The sequence below is a fragment of the Daktulosphaira vitifoliae genome, unplaced genomic scaffold (genome assembly GCF_025091365.1).
Source record: "Daktulosphaira vitifoliae isolate Bord-2020 unplaced genomic scaffold, ASM2509136v1 Scaffold_5, whole genome shotgun sequence".
NCBI classification, from domain to species: Eukaryota; Metazoa; Arthropoda; class Insecta; order Hemiptera; family Phylloxeridae; genus Daktulosphaira; species Daktulosphaira vitifoliae.
The window spans coordinates 21,122,803-21,146,097 of NW_026099576.1; the positions used below are offsets into that span (position 1 = coordinate 21,122,803).

General features: G+C 28.7%; 3 protein-coding genes across 6 annotated transcripts in view; 2 read left to right on the plus strand and 1 right to left on the minus strand.

The window, feature by feature from the left end:
* The window catches only part of LOC126907938 (uncharacterized), a 19,362-nt gene extending 12,826 nt beyond the window's left edge, over positions 1 to 6,536 (plus strand). Inside the window, exons 2-3 of one of the 2 annotated variants that reach the window (XM_050689657.1) lie at positions 3,409 to 4,445; positions 6,175 to 6,534. In XM_050689657.1, coding sequence (XP_050545614.1) covers positions 3,409 to 4,445; positions 6,175 to 6,338 — 1,201 coding nt within the window. In that variant the 3' untranslated portion in view covers positions 6,339 to 6,534. Of the gene's footprint in view, positions 1 to 2,922; positions 4,446 to 6,174 lie in introns of those variants that run through there. The other variant, XM_050689656.1, reaches the window with a different exon arrangement.
* Positions 1 to 23,295, plus strand: part of LOC126907934 (uncharacterized) — a 119,515-nt gene that overhangs the window by 36,033 nt on the left and 60,187 nt on the right. The window lies entirely within an intron of this gene.
* Positions 16,828 to 23,287, minus strand: LOC126907945 (uncharacterized). 2 transcript variants are annotated; one of them, XM_050689681.1, is made up of 2 exons: positions 22,366 to 23,287; positions 16,828 to 17,597 (listed from the first exon to the last, which is right to left on the minus strand). In XM_050689681.1, exons 1-2 carry the CDS (start codon positions 23,220 to 23,222, stop codon positions 16,832 to 16,834), a joined length of 1,623 nt encoding a protein of 540 aa, XP_050545638.1. In that variant the 5' UTR covers positions 23,223 to 23,287; the 3' UTR covers positions 16,828 to 16,831. The 2 variants fall into 2 exon arrangements, with proteins under 2 accessions (XP_050545638.1, XP_050545639.1); XM_050689682.1 differs by lacking the exon at positions 22,366 to 23,287 and adding an exon at positions 19,514 to 21,345.

Here is a 23,295-nt window from a genome sequence, read left to right on the forward strand (position 1 = left end):
TTGTAACAATGAGAACAATAGAAACCCGTTTCCTGACTTACTGAACACCCTGTATATACAAATAATGCGACTTAAGTACGTAAACGTATCATACACTAGGTATAGCCTTGTTTTGTGGGCGGGGAGAACATTATACCTAAGGTATAAACGGCGTCAGCGGTGGTATGAATATATAAAAATATATACGTAAGGAGCATTACATGCGGGTGGTATTGGTCAGTCAAAATAAAAATTTGTTTATACATATATATAATATTGATGACAGGCACGCGTGTACGGGTACGAAAACGGAAAATATAAAATTATACAGATTAGTGTTGTCGTTGTGTTGTGAGCGGGGTGGGGTGAATGCGTTATGACGTCTAGCCTCAAAGTCATAGACGAGGGGTACGCGAGAATAATAACACGTGACACGTGGAAAGTGTCAAACACACAATACACATACAAGTGAAACTAATATAAGCGTGTTAATAATCAGGAATTCAGAATGCAACAAAAATTTTAATCCAGAAAAGTTTTATACCATTCCAACATTACTCTGGAATAGAACAATGAATAAAATTCGTTCCGACAATTTCCCTGAAACTTTTTCTTACAGATGTTCCAATAGTTTACTCCGGTAAGGAACTTTTGTTAATAATTATTCCAATATTTCAGAACAGCACTTTACAAACAATTTTCTTTAAATTTTAGAAGAATATTCTAACTTCGTTTCATTTTGCTAATTTTTTAGTATGGTGAGATAAATTCCATAGGTAAAATCAATTCCTATTTTTAAACTAGATATTTTTAATTTTGTAAATAATATTTTAAATAACAAATTAATATAATAGTTATATATTATGCATAAATTTTCATCGAATATTAAAAATCTATTATACATTTAATAGTTAATTAATAATAATTATAATAATATTTTATCTATGGAATTCTTATTTTTTAATATGAGATCAAACTAATATTTACAACATCTTATACATAATTCAAAACTTATGCGTAAAAATTTAATAATTGCAAAATTTATGTTTTTATAAATATATCTAAAAATCTAAATAATAAATAAATTATAAACTAATTAGTTTTTATGATAATGCTATTGCACGAAAAGTGTTAAAATATACAGAGTGTTCAGTAAGTCAGGAAACGGGTTTCTATTGTTCTCATTGTTACAAACAATATATTATTTTTAATGTTATTTATTGTTTGTTTTAATTGAGTTTAACTATTTTGTTTTATGCCGCTTCGCCGACCACTAGTATTTAAGGGCCCCCCGTTACCCCTTAAATTTAAGATACTCTCTGCACCCAGAGAAAAACCTCGATATATATAATAAATTCATTGTTCAATTTGATAAATATATCATTACTATTGAATCTATGATATATTTATCAATATGATAATTTTTTTTCTTGTCTTGAACAATAATTATTTTGTTCGTATTAATAAAACATTATCATAAACCCTTGATAAAATTTCTCTATCAAAATTGATTGAGGTTTTTCTTTGGTTGTTATTTCACTTAAAAATTAAAAGGATACATTTTTATTAAGAATTTAATCTTTAAATCGAAACATAGTTATAATAATGCAATATGTTAAAATATTTGAATATGCTAGGGAGGGAGTAGTTATGGTGGACCCTCAACATTTATTTTAGTGCCTTTGTTTTTCAAATGTACCTTCAATGTATCCTTTGCTTGACCCACTTAATGTATTTAAATTTATTATATTAAATAATCTTCCTTTTTTATATTCCAATGAGGTAAGATATTGACAGATATCGATATCGATTAAAATTGTAATTTAATTTAAAATTAAAGTACCAAAAATAAATAAAAATACATTTATTTATTTAAAAAACCAAACCACAGTCTTCTATAATCTATTTCTTCATACAATAAATATGTTATAAATATGTGTTTTTACAAGTGATTATTCCATTATGATTAATACAATATATTTAAAAATTTTATACATAAGACGCTAAAAACAATTATTGTTTCATATGTCATATAACTTTCAAAAAAAATTTGGACTTCTCTACCTCCTACCAACTTAAAATTTTATCAATTTAAATTATCGAAGAGAATGATTGGTTGATAATACCTTTCAAGCCATTATTCTAAAATATATTAATATGTCTCAATCAGCATAAACACTAGAAAATACACATTATATTTTTCAACATAAGTTGATTTATAATTACTGGAATTAAGTTATTGTTATTTTCAATCATTAAATCGTATTATATCATAATGTGACATAATTTTGTTGATTACTTTTGTTCATATTATTTTGCTTAACATCTTAAATTGAACTTAATTATTTGTATATGTCATTAGTTTTTTTGATCAATTTTATTTATTAAGTGCAATATTTCTAAAGTCTTTTTAAAAACTGATCCCTATATTTCTTTATGTTTGTCCATTTATTACAACTTTATAAATGCCCCATTTCTCCTTTCTTCTATTATATCTTTAGAGTTTCCAAATAAATCTCTAAATATATTACTAAGTCTTTTCCTCATAATAAAATAAACAATATAGTTCCTACATATTTTCTATTATTTCATTTATCATTTAAAACCATTCAGCTCTCAGTAGAGCTCAAATAAAATAATTTATCAATACTAACAAGATTCCAAATTTTATCCAGTTATAAAATAATCCTGAAATATTTTATATAAACTTAAATATTTAAAGAAGAAAATTTAAAAAATCGGCTGATATTGAACTTCTTTTTTATTGAAAGATTTTGAAGTATAGAAAGTAAAACGATATATTGGTGGATAAAATAATTTGTATTAAGTTTTTTATTAAACTAATATTAGACATTCATGCTATATTTAAAATTCAATTTCTAAAATTTATATTGAAATAAATATTAATTCATACACATTTATACACGAGTATACTAAATGTATGATTTTCTAAGCATTAAATAGAATTTTATATTTTTATATTAAAATGACTATGTGTAAAATATTTTATTTTTTTGTATTTTGGTTAAATTATTCTACAGCGTTAGAATACATTGAGTTAAATTGTAACTTTACTAAGTATATTTTGAATTATTTTAAACACAATGAAAAGTACTTGTTAAAATTAGAAGAAGACAAAACAAATATTTCAATAAATGATTTAAAAATGTATGGAAAAGCTATACAATCTCACGGCGAAATTGTAATTGCTATGTTAGAAGCTCTAAGATCCGAAGATAAAGCAAATTATCCATTCAAATTAATGGATGTAAATTTATACTTGAATAACGTTTCAGGATCTGTAGAGATGAGCTATATAAATAAAAGTGGTAAATTTGATCAATTAAATGGAAAATTAAATTTACTAGAAGGATTTTTGATGATTCATAAAGCAATGGTAAAACGAATTGAAAATTTTATGAATAATACTTGTTCTTATGTATCTTTTGATGAAGTATTTACGAATTGTCCAGATTTTAATGAAAAGAAAGATTATAGAATTCAATTTCTCCCTGGAGTTGTAGAAAAACTAAAAAATAGATTAACTAATAATGACTTGAGACTCAAAGATGAAAGATTAATATTAAATAATAGTGAAATATTTAAATTATTTGAATTAGCATTGGAAAATGATTCTCGCTGGGATTTTCATCCGAAAAATTTGTTATACTACGATTTAATGATGGGACAGCAAAAATTTGATGAACGAAATCTCATGTCAGGTGTACAATATAGAAAATTACCAGAAGTAAAAGATCATAGAGCCGTTAACGTAATGGACTATTTTAAATTTGCACCACTTCAATATCAGTGTCCTGATGGGTCTTTTTTGACACTTTTTGACGTATTTCGTTACATGAAATACAATTTCGATTCGAAACAGTTACAAGGATTTCAAGAACTAGTGCTAGCGTCAACTATTCGGCCAGTTTTATTACTAGTCCGTATGTATGCTTTATTTTTAAGGAAGTTTAATCTTTTTTTCAAATCTAATAAGAATAAAACAAATAGAAAAAATCTAAATGAAATCCGAGACAACATGTCAAATATTGGTGCTATAATAATTACACAAATTGAAGATTTTAACAATCTAAATCTATTTAAAATAATACCGAAAACCTATTTAGATAATCTTTGTAGAGCTATGCGTAATATTTTCAAGAGAAAACATTCTCAGCCATATGTTGTCATGGTAGATAACATTATGAAATATACAAAAGACTTTTTTGATAAAAATAAATTAAATAAATATATAGGTATTATAGTAGATATAAATATTACTGATGACAATGTTGATAAATTCTATAACGAGTTCGCCCAACTTGTTAATGTAAAGTCAACATACTTAACTGAATTGGAGAAATACAAGGCGTCGTTTAATACAGTAAATAAAACACGAAATATAAATGACTTTTTCTTTAAACAAATCAGTAACGAGTTATTCAAATCCAAGTCAGATATATTAAGTAAGATGATATAAATAATTATATATTATTTATTATATTAATTATATTATTTAGAGTTTTTCTTATACTTTTTAAATTACACTAGTTATATTAATTGATTTTTATTATATAAGCATGAAAATTATAAATCTTCGTTTATTAATTGTCTACTTTGTGTAAGAAGTGAATCGGTGCAAATTTTTTACAGTTTCTTCAGTGTTGACCGATTCAGAAACTGTTTGGGATTGTATATGATTTTGGCTTTAAATTTCTGATAAAAAACTGAAAAACAGTTTCAGTCCCTGATATTTTGTGACACAGTTAAAATTACAACGAAAAAAAAACCCAGCACAGTGGGGTCGTGGCATAGTTGGGTCCAGTATAGATGATATCTGACAGTGATTAAAATCACTATCATAAAAAACGCTTCGATGCAAATCTGTAGATAGTGTTTAATTTAAAAAAAAAATTTGTCAAAAAAGTAGGTCAAATGAGAGCTGAGAAAATAAATGATAGCTACAAAAAAAAAAACACATAATAAAATAATATTAATATAAATTTCTTCTCACGAGAGGAGACTACAGTAATGGAATCCTTGATATTTATTGAAGTTATTAAATCTAAATGAGATAAAAATCAAATGAGTTAAACATTTTTTTTAACTCAAAAAGAATTAAAAAAAAATTCAGTGCCACAGTCGTGAAAGACCCAAGTGTTACCGTCTCAAAAACCGTACGTCTCATTCGTCACTTAATAAAAATGGAAATTTAGCTAGTTCAAATTTTAAAGTTATTTTTCTCGAATTCAAAGAAACAAAAAAATAAAAATATGATTAATTTTTTATACTATGTCATTTAGATTGATATAATATTTATGAAAATCAGTGTAATCCCCTTATAATAAAATAAAATACAAAACCAAGAATTTTAACACAATAGTAGCATATTTTTAATAAATAATAATACGATAGCTATTTTCACCATATATTCTCCTAATAAGATATTTTAAAATAAATAAAATACAAAACCTAGAATTTTAATTGAAAAATAGCATATTTTTCAATACGGTAGCCATTTGCGCATAGAAGATAGGTCGTCGGGACAAATTTTTTTTTTTCATTTAATAGTAAATAAAATAAGCTTTATTTTGATATATATTTAAAGGACGCAGTATTTTTGGAACATTTTCAAAAATTAAGTTGAAAAAGTTAGTTTTTGTAAAAAAGTTGCTATTTTAAATCCCCCTTGTGTGCAGAATAAGTGTTAGATTTTCAAAAAAAAAAAAGATATCAAACAAAAGGAAATTACCTAAGGTTTCAATATAAAAAAATATTATTTTGATTTGTTAATATTCGAAAAAGTTATGGCATATAGGTCCAGTGAGAGATGAGAAAAAGTGGCAACAGACATAAAAAAAAAAAAAAAAACACATCATGGTAAAATTAATACCTTCTCAGCTTCGCATCGAAGCTAAAATTTGTATTAAAAAATTCAATTTATTTTGTTTTAAAAATAAATATTGAACTTCGATTTCAAAGGTTCCAAAAATCAAGTTATATTATTTTTAATTTTGCACATTATGCATAATAATTATGTTTAACGTGTAATATTTGCTTAACTAGTAGTTATAATAATAAATTAAGCAGAAATTAATTATTATTAATTATTTCAAAAACTAATGTGTTGGAAAGATTTTTTATGTTGAATAACACTGTGAATGAATATTATATTTATCTTTAATTATTTCTTAGATCGCTTATGCAGCCAAAATATATACACTGAAATATATAATATGGAGAGTTCTGAATCTATCGATGATAAAAAAACAAACATTAATTATCTGAATGCTGAAGATTCGTCAAAACTTTATTTTCCACTGCCAAAATATATGGGTGACTACATACTTTTTATTTAATATTCATATGTAAATTTTGTTGCAATGTTGTTGTAATTTTGTTTATATTATTTTTATTAACCAATTATGCGTATGTATGAAAATTAATGTTATTATAAAGTTAAATGTCAATGTTAACGCAAAGAAATCAAATTATCTACATTTTTAGAGTTATAAATAAAATTTTTAATTATGGGCAACTTGATTTATTTAGTATAATACCAAAGATTTCGTTTGCTTCTGTCCTTTTCTCAATACATTGTTCAATTTTAGAAATTAGTTTCATAAAATTTGCCAACAATATGACACGACTTACGTCGTAATAATATAGTCGTCACTGGTTTTGAGGGTAGAAACCCGTTTATCAATAAACAACAACAGATTATTTAAAAAAAACAAACGAACCTAAAAAAACGATCAATATAATCAATCATAACTGTAGCAAAACATAGGTACATAATATAATTTTTATATTAGATAGTAATAATATTAATATATTAAAATATTAGTTGCTAAAATAAATTTAAGATTACACCACAACTAATATCTTCTTTAATGAACAATTTTTTTTTTTTTAAGAGAGAAATCAAATATAAATACTTTGCACTACTGAAAAAAAAAAAATGAATTGGTTCAAAAAGTTCTAAAATACTTTTTTTCTTTTAAAATGATAAGAAAAATGTTTTTATTGAAAAATATAACATTTCTCAGATTATAAAATGTTATGAAATTAATAATTAGTTTTAAATAAAAACCAACATAGTATAATATTGCCTATTGAGTGATTATAATGCAACAGCAATATCTATTCAGTCTTTTAACTTCGATGCCATGCTAAGAAGGTATTAATTTTACTATGACGTGTGTTTTTTTAAAAAAAATTTTTCTGTCCGTTACCATCCAATCTCAGATCTCACTGAATCGATTTTGATGAACAATACTTCAAAAGATCACAAATTTTATCTAGTCGATCATTACCCACAAAAATTGTAAAAAAAAATCCCTCATTCCATGTAAATGAGGAAAATTCCCAAATAAATTTCAATTTAAAAAATCGGTAATTTTCGACCTTTCTTCAATTTTTTTTTCTTAAAACTTCATAACTTTAAACAATGAAAAAATCAATATAATTTTATTTTTTATAAATACCTTAGGTATTTAACTATTATTTGATATATTGTTGTAAACATTTGACAAATATGCTAAGTCTGTGTTAAAATTCTGGGTTTTTTTATTTTATTTTATTTTAAAATACCTTATAAGGTGAGAACACTGATTTTCATATATATTATCTAAATATATTTGACATAGCATATAAAGTTACACTTATTTAATTTTTTTTGTTTCTTTTTAATCGAAAAAATAACTTTGAAATTTGAATTAGCTTAAATTTCTATATTTTTCGGCCGACAAATTTTACTTAAACAATCAATTGTCGATCCAACTATTTACAAAGTATTACGTTGTAATAAAGTTATTTAACTATGAAAACGGAGATGATATTTATGATGGTGTCATGTTACCATTATTGTGAGAATTTATCATAATAAAATACAGAAAGCACATTCGCTTTCTGAGACTGATGTATTAATAATTAATATTTATTGCTAAATTGGCAATAGTTCAAATTATTATAAAAACCCAAAAGACCTGGCCATCTTGGTCAGTCGACTCCAGTACCTTGTGTCATTCATCAGTCTCAGTGCTCGGTTATCGTTGTCCGGCTTACTACTTAAAGTAAAGTCTTTGTTTTCTTTCCTTTTTAAATCTATCTATTAGAGCTCTGCATGGTCCGAATTGTCAAGGACCGGGCCGAACAGTACTGTAAAACTAAAAAAAAGACAGGACTGAACTATTATATGAAATTTTAAATGGACCAAACCGAACCTGACTATAAAATAAAAAAAAAATTCTAGACCGAACCCAACCGGATTATTAAATAAAAAACTCTGCACAGACAAAATTAAACAAGATACAACAAAAACGTTGACCATACTGAACAAAACATGAACATTAATTTAAATAAACTTTGGGACTTGATCATACTGTTGCAAAAAATGAAAATTGTACTTGGCTAAACAAGGCTTAATTGAAATGTACTGAAACTTTACATATTAAAATCTTTAGACAATATACATTTATGGAATACTTTTTTTTATATTAAGTCCTAAATTTAAAACAAAATGATTATTCATAAAAATAACTAAAAGTTTACTCAGATATAAACTTATTTGTAAAATCATGAAGTCATAATATACTTTATTACTCAATATAAAAAATTAAATTATATTATTACTAGGCTCCGCCTAGCTGGGGCGCCTTCGGCGTGTAAGCCTCTTCGGGCCGTCATCATAAGTAGGCCACAGATTCCGGTAGAAGTACCCGGCTACGCCGGGCACGATATGTGTTTTTCAGAAAAAATATTACTTCAGAATCAGTGAAAACTATAGAAAACTATATCTAAAAATGTTATTATTAAATCAGGAAAATTCAAAAAGAGAATATAGTAAAATGTATTGGGTATAAGGTTGAAGCCTCTTAATGAGGTATTCCCTTTAGGCCTATTCAAAAATTATTTTAGGAGGAAATTTAATATTTTTTACTTTGTTAAACATGTTATAGAAATTTTTTTGCTAAAATTAAAGTAATGATGAAAAAAGAGGTCCTTATATATTAGAAGTTGCCTAAAAAAATATTGATAGCCCTTGTTCAAGGAGGGGCCAATCTCTCTTAAATACACCCCTGTTATACACACAAATTATTAATAATCTAATTATAATAATTGTGTTTATATTATAGAATAATTAAAAAAAAATTTAGCAGGTTATTATAAGTGGCACACTGTAAATTTAAATTAAAATTAATATTAAAATAAAATTAATATTAAAAATAAAAATAAAAATTTAATTTTGATAAATATATTAGTAACTGCGATTTAACGATGAACATCATAGTTATCATAGATGAATCCCAATTCAAAAGATAAACTCATAGTCTCATACATCATATATGAGAAAAAAGAAAACTATTAACTCTGTACTTAGTACTGTTCTTATAATAAAAGTACAAACTTAAATAATTATAACGTCTTGAAAATTATATAAAACATATAACATTCCTTGATTAAAATAGGGCGAATGCAAAATAGTGTCCTAATAATAATACATAATACACCATATATTATATGGCATATAATTAAGGTTCATAATAAACGTATCAGCAAAAATGAATCACTGCGCATAATAAAACCATGCGCGTGGAGTTTTTGTCGGATCTGGGATTTTCCGATTTTTGGCGCTTTCTCGGCACGTACAGAACGCCGTGGTATGATTGCGAATCGTAAAAAAAATCGTTTTCATGTCGTAAAGTGTCGCAAGAATTTCGGGCGGCGCGCCCTGGCGTCTCGAGCACATGAAAAAAAAAAGTTCGTAAAACGGTGAAAAATGAACGGATTGAATTGATTTTTATATCAATATCAGGAATGTCATTGGGCGGGTCTGATGAAAATTTCAAACCTTAAGTCGTAAAACACTGGCGTCAGCGAGCGTTTTTCTCGAAAACGGTCGAAATTTTAAAACGCTCGCGGGCGAGCGGCAAAAATTTCCCGACCTTCACCAATAATTTTACCGGAGTCTGGTGACCGAGTACTTTCGTTGAAAAAAAAAATTTTGAAAATCCGAGCACGCTAAGTAATTTTCCCAGAAAAGCGTTTTTTTCCTTGTTCTATTATATAATAAGAAAGATTAACTATTTAAATAGAGAAAAGAAAACATACTAAAATATATTAATTACATAAAATAAAAAATTTTCCTGTTTTAAAATTAAACAAATAAGAAAGATGTATATTATACTATTAAAGTTAAGTTTTGTAATAATTGTTCAAAAATAATGTGCCATCAACTATAGAACCGTTTAAGCAATTTCTTCGTTCTTCTATTACCCTTCCAGCAGTAATGAATAACCTGTCATTACTTGCACTACTAGCCGGAATAAACAATATTTGTCGTGTTAATTTTGACAGGCATGGGAATTCAAATTTTTATTTTTCCAAAATTGTAATAAATTGTCTTCGTGGACGTCAAAGTATTTATTTTTGTATTCTTTCAATTCCTTTTTATATTTAAAGCGACTTTCTGAAATTTCTACACTTGAAAGATCTTCCCAATCCGAAAAAAATGTATTTTTTTTATTATTTGACCGATTAAGATTTTCTTGTTGCGAATCACTATAAATTTTATTTGTTTTCTCTGATTGAATTTTATTAAACTTCATATCAATTTTGTCTAAAATTCTCAATTTGTCAATTTCAGAAAACATTTGAATTTCTGCGATATAAATACATTTACTTCATGTTCAATGTCCCACTGGAATTCAAAGTTCATGAGTTCTAATCCTTTCTTACCTAATAATTTTAGTATAATCGAAATGTTGACATCGCTATTAATATGATTGTATTCTTGCAATTCTGTAAATTTAGTTAAATTTTTTTTTGATAACGCCTGATACAAAATAACTTTGTGAATAGTAGGGCGTATATCAGATTCAAGTTCATCAGATACTGCTTTAAATGGTTCTAAAAATTCAACTAGTTTTTTGAGTAACTCTCCGTTAATATTTTTTAAACAACTAAATGTTTGTCCATGGATTTCAATAATTTTTGGAAGTGCACGTTGTACAGATTGCAACATTAATAATCGTGTGTTCCATTTACTCTCTACTTCTTGTACAAGTCCTTTTTTTAAGTTCACAATTCCTTCCACTACTTTTCATATACCTTACTAAATGTTTACATTCATTCATTAATATTGTAACAGGTTCCAGAGGTTTTTCATCGTCTTCATCTTCATTATTCAAAAATTTATCATCGAATAAATTTCTTAAAACTGTGTTAAGCAAATGTGCACAGCAATTGAGACGCTTAAAACTACTAATTGCTGATATCATATTAGTTCCTTGGTTAGTAATAAATGTTATATTAAACATTAAATCACAATAAGTTTCATTTGCAGCCTCAATTATTTGAAAAAAAATTGTGTAAAAAACGTTTTATATTTTCGCCAGTTTTTGTTTCATTTGAAAGAAATTGAACAGTAAAAAGTAATCGACTTTTTAACTTCCAGTTATCGTCTACATAGTGTAAAGTAACTGACATATAGTTATTTTTACGGTAATTATCTGTCCACATGTCGCAAGTAGATGCACAATATTTATTAACTATAGTCTGAAATAAGTCTTTGAATAAATTTTGTCTTATTTCTTTGGTGGTCTTATCTATATGCCGAGATATGGTTGTAGGGTGGGGTAACAAATCTTTAATATCAGTTTTACCAAATTTTGTACCAACATCTAATAAAAACTGGCCAAATTGTAAAAAACCTTCACCTTTTATAGCAGATATAGGTCTTATATCTAAGCAACAATATTTAACGCATTTTTCAATCGCTTCGTCTTTCAAAAGTTTTGGTATAACTTTTTTGACTTTATTTATCGACACGCAAAATTCATTGATAGATTTTGGATTACTTATTACTATATTAAAAATTATTTTAAACTTTTTAGTTCGATGTGCTTTAAAAGCGTGTTTTTTAGTTTTTTTTAAATTATATTTATATTCACTTTTATTATTACCCTTACATCACTAGTTACCAGTAAATAACACAATAAGATAGTGTTTACTTCTGACCTTCTTTATATAACGTAGAATAACTTTTGATATCGTAGAAAATCGTAAAAAATAAACAATTTAACTAATTTTATAATGCTGTAAAAATGAAACAACTGAATTAAAAAAAGAGTGTTTGATATAATATTTTTATTTTTTTTTTACCATTACAGACCTTTTGGTTTTTTTCTGATATCATATAATCTGTCACTATTGGTGGTCGTGTTGTTGCTGTCTATGTAGACATAGAGAGAGCATTTGACATCATTGATTACTCATTGTTTATTAATAAATTTATAATAGTTGGATTTAGTGGTTCTATATAAAGTTGGCCTAATAGGAAGAAAGCATAAAAATTGATGAGACGTGTTATAGTGTCGCGTTACAATTATTGTAAACAATTATTACAATAAAAAACAGACAGTGCATCCGCTACTAGCGACTAATAATTTTACTGTAAAAATAATTACGAAATTAGAAAAGAATCTAACACTATTCAAACCCAAAGGTTGTCAGTCGACTCAAATAGGTAGCTTCAGTAGCGTATTTTCGAATTTTTCTGGGGGGTCCATATAGTTAACATTATACTTTCTTTATTATTGTAATCTAATATCTATGATAGTTCATAAAATTTACGTACCTAGACATATCTTTGAGGTGGTTTAATTAAATATAATTTTATTGACTCCCTTGTACATATAATATTATATTATATATTTCACTTGGAGGATTGTAATTTGGAATTTCCTTGCTTTTTTCGACGTTTCTTTATTATTCCGCTTACAAATTTCGTCAAGGGCATCTAGTACACACTCTAAAAGTTCTAAAAAATCACTAATTGAATGATATCATTCGATCCATATAGTTTCACAATTTCTTTTTAACGACTTTTTAGAAATACTATTTTCTGTATTTTCAATAACTTTTGACAGCACAGATTTTCTCTTTGGAAACACAAAAAAGTCTCTCAATTTTTCTACTGTCCCCATGAAATTGCGTATTTGAGAAACATTACAAGATACCGATACAGCAAGGTTTAAGGAATGTACAGAGCAATGTACGTATTCAGCTAAAGATGTTCTTTTTTTACATAAGCTTGTACTCCATTATACTTCCCGGCCATTGCTGCTGCACCATCATATCCTTGACCCCAGAGATATTGTGTATTTATACCAAAGGTTTTGAAATTGTCAAGTATAAGTCGTGATAAACTTTTTCCCGATTCATCAGTTGTTCGAACAAATCCTCATGTAATTCAAATGTTTTTAAATCAATATATCGAACGCAAATAGACACCTGTTCGATATCGGCTATATCTGCAGTTTCGTCGACCAGGACTGAAAAACATTTGGCTTTTTTTACTTGGCCGACTAATTCATCGAGTAAAATTGAATTGCATGAATCAATTATAGCATTTTGACTAATAGGACTTGTATATTTCATAGTACTGGAACTCTCAAGATGATGATGTGATGCATCACTGCGAGTTCTAAAGCGTAATAAATTACGAAAATTTTCATCGTTTATATTGGTGTTATGAACGGTTAATTTTCTAAATTCACGATGACCTCGTAGAGGTATATTTTGTTGACCACATAAAATAACTGTTTCAATAACAGGAGAAATGATTTTATAATGTATATTATTTTTCATATCTATGAAATTATCTGCATCTAAGACGGATGGTTTGTGGTTTGTGCATGTTTCTAATTGTGAAAAGGTTTCCTAACCAAAGCGCCTAGTGTTTGAGAATTTATTCCAGCTCCTGATTTAGCAAATGCTACATAAAACGTACTAAATACGCTGTTTAATTTGGCAGAATACGCTAACCACGGAAAAATATGCAACCATTTGTATTGAAATTTTAAATTTTTTTATCGTTTATCTTTACAGTATTTACAGTATTCACATTACATTACAGTATTTAGGGAATTCAAAAGTAGGTTCGGGCTTCCAAATTTTTTTTAGAACTTCTTTCTCTACATTCATTAACGAGCGGTTAAAATAAAGTCAAATATCAAATTTTTAAAATGAAGTTCATTTTTTGTATCGGTATTATCAGAAATTTTTTTCCGTTTGACATTTTCGACATTATTTGCACTAGGTGAAATTGATCGTGAAATTGCGGAAACGATAGAATTATGGTGGTCAAATTTTTCTTGGAGATCTGTATCATTGTTTTTTTTAAAATATTGTGTTAATGACGTTTGCTAAGACATTAAAAAAAAAAATTATTTTGTACTCAATCGTATATCTCTGGAAGCAAAATGAAATCAACAGAAAATATCATTAATTGGAACCAGTTATCTTATAATATTAGAACGCGACGTTCCGTTTATATTCGTACATAAAAAAGTAAGTGACGAGTGTATAAATATGTAGTGTGCGTTATGTTTGAAACGCATCCTATTGGTAATGAAACCCCAGTGACTAAAATAAACATGAGTTCAAAATTTCGATATAAAACGCACCATACAGTGTACGGGTACCTTGCCTTTATCGCACTTGATATTTATATTTAGCCATAACATAGAAACCGTCGTCACAACGGCAAGACTATGTAATATTATGCATAATAATTTTTATACGTATTACTTGACTATATTGCAGGAATAATAATCTGTTTTTTTTTGCTCTGGGGGGGTCCAATACCCTTGGACCCCCCTCAATTTACGACGCTGGCTGCATGAACAAAATAAATAACTAGTGTAATTACATTGAGGGAGTTCTAGTAGGAAAATTAGAATAATTAATTACGAAGATATTTAAGCAAGATAAACAATAAAAATAAAAGTAACAGTTAACACACTAAGCAATAATATTATCTTTCCAGTAATAAAATTTTTTTGTTATTACTATATCACAATGCATCCGCCACCAGATGACCTGAAGTTGGTGTCCTGCGTAGATTTCTCAATACGACCTGATAAGGCTACCCTAACGGGTTTTTCGCGATTTCACTATGTCCCCGGACCTCTGTTTCGTTATAAAAAATGAATTAGATCAACCCTTACAAGTAAGACGTACAATACTGAATACGTTCCCCAAAAGTCAACATTGTCCAATTTTAGTAGAAGTGGAAATAAAACTACCCAGGTTCAATAAACCAGATCTGCCTAGATGGAATCTGCGTAAAGTAAACTGGGATACCTACTCCAAATACATTGAGGACAACATCAAACGAATAGAACCAGTTCAAGAAAATTACACCAGATTCATTAAGCTCCTTAAGACGGCAGCATCGAGGTCCACCTAGAGGACACGTTCAAAATTATATTCTATGCTGGAACAAAGAGGTTCTTAGAGAATATGAGGAAAATGGAAATGAAATTTCGGCTAACAGACCAACAAATTTACTATATGAGGAGAGAAGAAAAAGGTGAATTAATTCTTTATAATTTAAGTTTTAAGCATGCAGGATCAGTTGTGCAAAAAAAATTTGGTATTGACTAGGATGTAAGACAAAGCATTAAGTGCGGAGGGTATAGAGTATATAAGTGTCTGTTGTGTTTTATAATAAAAAAAATTCCAATGAGGGTGAGAGCTAAGTTCTATAAAACTATAGTGAGATTAGATATAATGTACGATTTAAAGTGTTGGGTTGTTGACAAGAAAATAGAGTAGAGAATGAGTGTAGCAAAGAGGAGATTGTTTAGATGTATCAGTGGAGTGACTAGAGAAGATAGGAAAAGGAACGAACATGTAAAAATGAATAATAATGTAGCGTTAATCGATGGAATGATGGAATGATACAAAATAGGCTTAGATGGTTTGGTCATATTATGAAGAGAGAGGAATCGGAAGCATTAAGAATAGTTATATAAACTAATGTTGAAGGGAGAAGAGGTAGAGGAAGACCTAAAAAGATATAAAGGGATGTTATTGAATGCGATATGAGGACGGCTGATATGAGCGTAGATGATGTGGGAGATCGTGTTAAGTGAAAGTTTAGGATTAGGGTGGCCAACCCCAAGTAATTGGAATTAAGGGGAGGAAAAAGAAGAATACTTAATCGATTTAATTAATTCATTGTTGGAAGTGACGTAACTTTGCAATCACTTTCTTACATCGCTAAATACTTTAAAATTAAATAAAAGGTAAGTAAATTTACGTTAATCCAATTATTTAGAATTAACAGCCTAAGTACTAAACAATAGGGCAATAGATCTTTATACATATATTCACCATTTTTAAGATAATCACCTCAAGCCACAGCAAGAATAACTCAGTGCCGTGTTTATAGAGCTAATTAATGACATTAATAAACCTCAACAAAGTAAAAAACTTTTATACCATTTTTTATCTACTTGTCTTTATTAGTAAGTCTCTTTCTAATAATACTTTACATAAAAATGAAAATTAAAAAATAATAATCATTTTATAGGGATAATTATATTTAATAAATTTTAATAAATCATTATATTATTACATTATTATATTATTAAGTGTAAGAACTAATAATGACTCAACACTAATGATAAGCTATAAAACATTACATTTTTTAAAATTTTACAAAATAAGAATTATAGAAAATTTCTTTAAAATTATGCATATGACATCTAATAATTAAAAATAATAAAGTAATAATTTAATCAAACTTATTTTTTCAATTGATAAATAGTGTTTATTATGTAGTGAAGACTAGGTCGATAAATTTACATTAAATCAAATAAATATGTTGTGTAACATTTATTTTGATAGTGTTAAAGTTTTCTTAAACCTAGATTTTCATAACAAGATTTGTATACATCTTCACAAAAATTGTCAAAATAATTACATGCATTTAGAATAATTTGGAATGGCCATTCAATATTTGAATAAATTGATGTATTTTGTAGATTCTTAAAATTTTCTANAATGGCCATCCAATATTTGAATAAATTGATGTATTTTGTAGATTCTTAAAATTTTCTATATAAGACTCTTCATTTTTAAAAGGTTCATTTATATAACACTGGCCTTTTATTTGACTAATATCGCTTTGTAACTCAGATCTAAAGTCGTTAAAATAGTAGTTGAAATCGCTCTGTAACTGATTACTAAAGGTATAAAGATAATTTTCAAAAATTACTAGATGTTTTTCAACTATTTCTATTTTATTTTTATCATATAAAACGATAAAGTTTTCTTGTGAAAAATTATTGTTCTTTAATATACTGAGAAATCCTGTGATCCATTTTAAAATGTTTTGTAAACTCGATTCAGAATTCAAATGAACACTACATATTAAGGATTTATTTAAAGTAATTAAAGATTCATACAGTCCTTCAATCATTTTTTTGGATTCGCTGAATGAGCTAAATAATTTAATTAAACAATTATGATAGAAATCCAATGCATCTTTTTTGCATACAGTTAATATAGCAGATAGTATTGTATGATAGTTTTTAATTATTTCTGTATACCTACAGATTAATAATTGTAATACCTGTTCTTTTTTTATTCGAAAATTTATGTTATTAACTTCATCTTTTATTATACCATCTACATTTTGTAGTTTACCAAAATAAATTATGTTTAAGTGGTTCATTTCTTTCCAACCCGTTTCTTTACGAATAATATTGAGAGCTTCAATTCCGCCATTTTGATTTGTATCTGGATCTATTGGAGGTATGAATCTATTAAAAAAAAATTATGTTATATTAAAAACATATTGTTTCATTTTCATTCAATTAGTTGGTTATGAAAATATGGTTAAATTACTATTTACTGGTTAAAATATTAGGAAATAAAATAATAAATTCGCTAAAGATTTTTTATGATTTGATAAATTACAAAAATTATAATGTTTTTTTCATTATTTTCTTTTGAATAAATTTAGTTTTTAGTTATTATCGAGGTGGACATAATGCCCATGCACTCAGACCTGTTGGTCCATTGTGCGCACCTCATACCGAATTGTCTTTAATTAAATGCAAAATATTTTGCAGAGATGGGGGACGATTATCTCTAACCCTTCTTGCAGAAGTGCAGGGAAAATTTCGTTATAGCCTGCAGCTTTAAAACTGCCAAAGGCTTTTATTGCCCATCTTATTCCACTTGGGGTTATCACTTTCCTGGTTAGTCTCCAATCAGCACAGGTCACACGTTTGTCCTGTGCATCATGTTCCTGTTCTCTGTTGTTAATTGCAGAGCCAGGAAAATGTGTGTTCATCAAATGTGATAATGTTTCATTATCGTATTGGTCAACATTCCGTCTGGCAGTAGTATTGCCTCGACAGTTTTGTTTAGTCCATTCTATAGTGATTGCAGAAGTCTAGTTGCTATAGGGAGTTGTTGTATATCCCCACACAACTTCTTCCAGCTTTCTCTTTTGGACTTTTTCAATGCAGATTTGTAGTTCCTTTGGGCGTCCTTATAGGATTCCCAGTGTTGTTCCAAACCTGATTTCATTGCTTTATTTAAGAGCTTACGTGAACTCTTTCTTAATTTAGACAGGTTAGCATTCCACCAAGCTACACCCTGCCCTGTACCTTTCCTTTCTATTAAAGGACAGTTTTCTTTGTAAGCCGAGACAATGGAGTTCTGTAGCATACTTACAGCCCTTTCAGTACTCTGCCTCGACCCCAATCTAAACTATAGGTTATTCAGGTCACGAGAGAGATCTGCCCTGTAGTTGTCCCAGTTTGTTCTTTTCGGGTTCCTATAGTACTCCGTCTTAACTTTGTTAATTTCCAAAGTGAATCGTAAGTACCTATGATCAGAAAGAGAAGGTTCGGAGGACACTTTCCACCCTTTTATCTTTTGAACAAACTGTCAGATCAATGATTTCCTGCCTGTTCCTGATAACAAAAGTAGGTTCAGTACCTCTATTCAGAGTACTTAGGTCTGTAGTCAGCAATAGATCCATTATAACCTCTCCTCTTTGGTTGATGTTATTACTCCCCCAAATAGTGTGGTGAGCATTAGCATCCAAACCTAGGATTAGTTCTAATTTTTCATTTTTGCAATAATTAAAGAGCATAGTTAGGTCCCTACCTGGATCTGTGGCCTCATATGGTAGGTATCCTGAGGCTACTATAATATTTTTACCATCATTTAGTGTTACTTTAATAATAGTCAAGTCTGCACTTGATAGATTAAGTATCAGGCTGGTCTTAACTTTATTACTAACAAAAATGCAAGTTCTTGGTTTGTCTGCTTGTTTATGAAACAATTTAAAGTTCCTTAGATTTAGCACCTTAATCTGGTCACCATTTATCCATGGTTCCTGAATAAGTGCTATTTGTAAGGGTATTGTATGCCACTCAGTTAGGGTCCTTAGTAATACATTACTGGCTCCTTTACTGTGATGCAGGTTTATTTGGGAGAATTGAATTCTATTGTCAGCCATTCAGAAAAACTGATGTTGACGTTTGAGAAAGTACCGTACCTTAGGTTCGCTCTCCACATTTCCTTTTGGATCCGTGGAGAAGTTCCCCTCAGCTATGGCCCTTAATAAGGGTGTCGATTTCCTGGGTCCCTTTCCCTTGCGTAACACACTTCCTCCCTTCCATTTCGAAGCAGGAGTGAAGTGTGTCCGTTTGTTCCTTACCTGTGCTTTACCTCCTTTTCCGAGTGGCACTGGTGATTTCTCAGCCTTCCTCTTTCCAGATTTTTGAGGAGTGGATTTTTTCACATTCTTCCGGGCATGTGGCTGCTTGGCGACATAATCTGTGAAGCAAACTCTGCCCATTCCAAAATATGGACTGCGCTTCAGTTCCTCCAGTTTGACCATGCTGTTTTCGTCCACACTTAGGAACAAAGTTTGTCCTTTCGGGCCAACCTCTGTCACATGGTGGACTTTCTAGATAACCGTGTTCAGCCCTGGGTTCTATTTTGCCAAAATTTCCAAGATCTTCTTGGACTCTTTTGGCAGCCCTGATATATGAGTGACCATCCGTTTGTACTTAGTCGGGTTGTAGGCTTCCAAATGGAGTTCTGCACCGTCCCAAGGTTTTATCAGGTTGACATGGTCAGTAAGCTTTTTAAGAGAGTTCTCTTGGGCTGTACTAATCACAAGTGCTCTATCAGTGAGTCTGGTGTCTTCAAACCTTGGTACGTCGGTTCCATCAGTACCCGACAGTATCAAGTCTCCAACACAAGACTCGATGAGTAGCCCCTGCTTTGTGGTCAACTTGTTAGTGGGGTAGCCTGCGAGGACCAGAGCCACTTTTTTATCATCGGTTACCACGTCCCTGTAGGTCGGTACCCAATGAGTTTTCTTACATGGAGGTTCTTGACCCTTGTCCTCAGGTTTTTGAGCTTCGGTTCCCTTTGACTTTTTGAAGTCATGGGTTCCATTGTCTCCCTCCTTAGGTAGGTTCTTCTGTTCCTCCATGATTACTCGGCTCCTCTTCAGCTTGCGCCTCTGACTGCCGCTCAGTTTCTCAGGTCTAAGTTTTAGACCCTCGATTTTGTCAGCTACTGCTCCCAGTTGATCTTGCGATTCCTGGTCTACATTTGCTGACGTTGCTGTCTCTTTGCTAGTAGACGGTTCACCAAGTTTTCCGTTGTTGGCATTGAGACCTTCAAGTTCGGCGACTCTTCTGCGAAAAGTAACCAGTTCACGATCTTCCTCCGACAGGTTGTCCGTAGGATGCCTGATCGTCACAAGTTCGTTGTTTTGTGGGTTTTCTATGTTTTTATCCATATAGTTCCCACGAGAAGTCGAGAAATAAAGGTCCGTCATAGCAGAGCTTGATACTGTGATAAGGCTGTATACTCTATTGTGTGCCAGGTGCCATAGAGGATCCCAATGGTCACTTTACTTTTCGGTTAACTATCCTGTGACAAGTTAGCAACCCTTTCACTTGGTATGGCTGGGTTAGGGGGGCCTATTCGCTATTAGCAAGCAGGTAAGCCCTGGCCTACCGGTCCCAACTAACCAAAGTCATGATCGGCTAAGAGCAGTGGTACGTGTTGCCACCCCCACTGAAATAACTAGGGTCCGCAGGGTTGTTAGGTCCGTAATCCTTGCGGATTCCCCTGCGGGTTTATGCTATTTATTCTTTTGAATAAATAGCATAGATTAGTTTTTATGTTAAGTCTTTATTTATTAAAAAAAAATTGTTACGGGAGCACAGTGTACGGTCATCTGATGACAACAGAATGACAGATATCGGATCAGTTGACTGGTGGAGGTTATCACATACACAACTATCAATACTTTACATCTAATGCACATACCACTACCTGATAACATTGAAATAAAAAAAACACAGCATAGTGGGATCGTGGCAAAGTGGGGATGTGGCATAGTTAGGTCTAGTATAGATTTAATCTGACAGTGATTAAAATCACTATCATAATAAACACTTCGATGTAAATCTATAGATAATGTTTAATTCTAAGAAATTGGCGTATAATTACAAAAACAACATCAACTTTTTTCTTAATGATACCAATATTAGTAATTCTTAGATTCAAAAATATAATATAAAATTGTATATATAATATTATATAATTGTTATATTGAATTATTTTCAAATTATTATTGATATTGATTTTTAATATGTTAAAAGTAATAATTTTTAACCGTTTTTATTTCGTCCTTTAAAGTGAAAGTTTATATTAAAAAAAAATGAATTTTTACCATAACTTTTAGCTCAACTTGCAAGTTTGAAGTTGATATTGTTAAATAGAAAAAAAAATGAAATTGTTAAGATTAATATACATCCAGGAAATTTTATAATTACTATTTACAGTAAATTTATGAGAAAAGTTCGATTTTTTTTTTGCATTTTTATCGTAATAGATTACTTAAATAACAATCATATTAATCATTTCTACTTTTGACTTTTGGTGTTTAAAATGGTTCTACAATGAAAATATTCAGAACTTAATTAATTTTAATGATTTAAAACTAAAAGAACTAATAACAAAAAAGTTGTTGAAAAGATTTAAACCGTATTTTAAAATTTGATATTAATTTTAAAAATCCATCGTCAAATTAAGGTGAAATTAAAAATTAATTTTTTTTTAGATTTTTGTTTATATAGTAACATGTTACCATAAAATTTGGAATATTATAGACTGGTAGTAGCATACAAAAATAGAGTTAAAAAATTAATAAATTTCAAAGTAAAATTATTTACTTATTTAGTTGAACACTTTTATCATACCAAATCTAATTCGACAATAAATACTTTAAAAATATTAGAAATGAATGATTTTAATTGTTTGTATGGAAAAAGTTGATTAAGCTACTTTTTATTTGAATACGGGATTTTTTTTTCAATTTTTAGAAGAACCGTTGAATATTAACAGTTCTATTGTTTTAACAATTGTTGTACCAGAAATTTCGTTAGTTTTAACTGTAAATTCCTTGTATTATCTTAAAACATATTAAACTATTTATAATGAAATATAAAAATAGAAAATATATTTAAATTTAAGTATTCTTACTCCGCTGTTGTGGGATTGAGAAATTGCTCAAAGCCTAGATTATTGAACCAAATTTCTATATTTTCGTTATAAAATTTAGTAAGAAGTTCACTTTTTTTTGAAAGTGTAGCGTAAGATTTACTATACTTAGTTAATTTTGCAATATTTATTTTCAGTAAATCAGTATTTATAGAAGTATCCAAGATTTTATTTTGTGTAAAAATGTTTGTTTTAAAATTAAATGTTTTCAGAAATAATTTTAAAGTAAATGATTGAAAATTCTTCAATGTATTTTCAGAGATATTATATGGTAATCTTTTGAAATTATAAGAGTCCTTTTTATTTTTTTCTAAGACATATTGATACATGAAGTCCATTTCATCAATAATAGCATGCGGTACGGTGCTTTCAGAAAACAAAAATCTTATATCTATGTAACTAATAAACTTCACTGCATTATAGAAATTTTCAAACATGGTCTTGGAATTTTTCAATTGTTTTTCAAGAAATGTTACACAATCAATAAAATTTTCCAATAAATTTTCTTTTTTAAATTCATTACACTTATCGTTTATAATATTCATGTAATAGATGAATTCTTGTATTATTTCTAAGTACTTGAAATTGAGTACACTTATTGAATAATAATATTTTTGTGTGAAATCACATAGGTCAGTTTTAGGTTGGGGAGTTACCTCTGTACCAGTAGTATTATTTGAATCTTGTTTTTGATACGATATAATTTGTGAATAAATATAACTTATCACTCTTTCAATATAATTTTTATATTCCATATGATAACTTTTGCAATTAACTCCTTCATCTGGTTGCAACATGAAAACGGCAATGGTTATTAAAATAAACGAATAAAATTTCATTATAAAAAAAATACTAATGTGTAAAACTTAACGTTTGAAACTTAAGAAGATATTAGATCAATAAACGCAAATG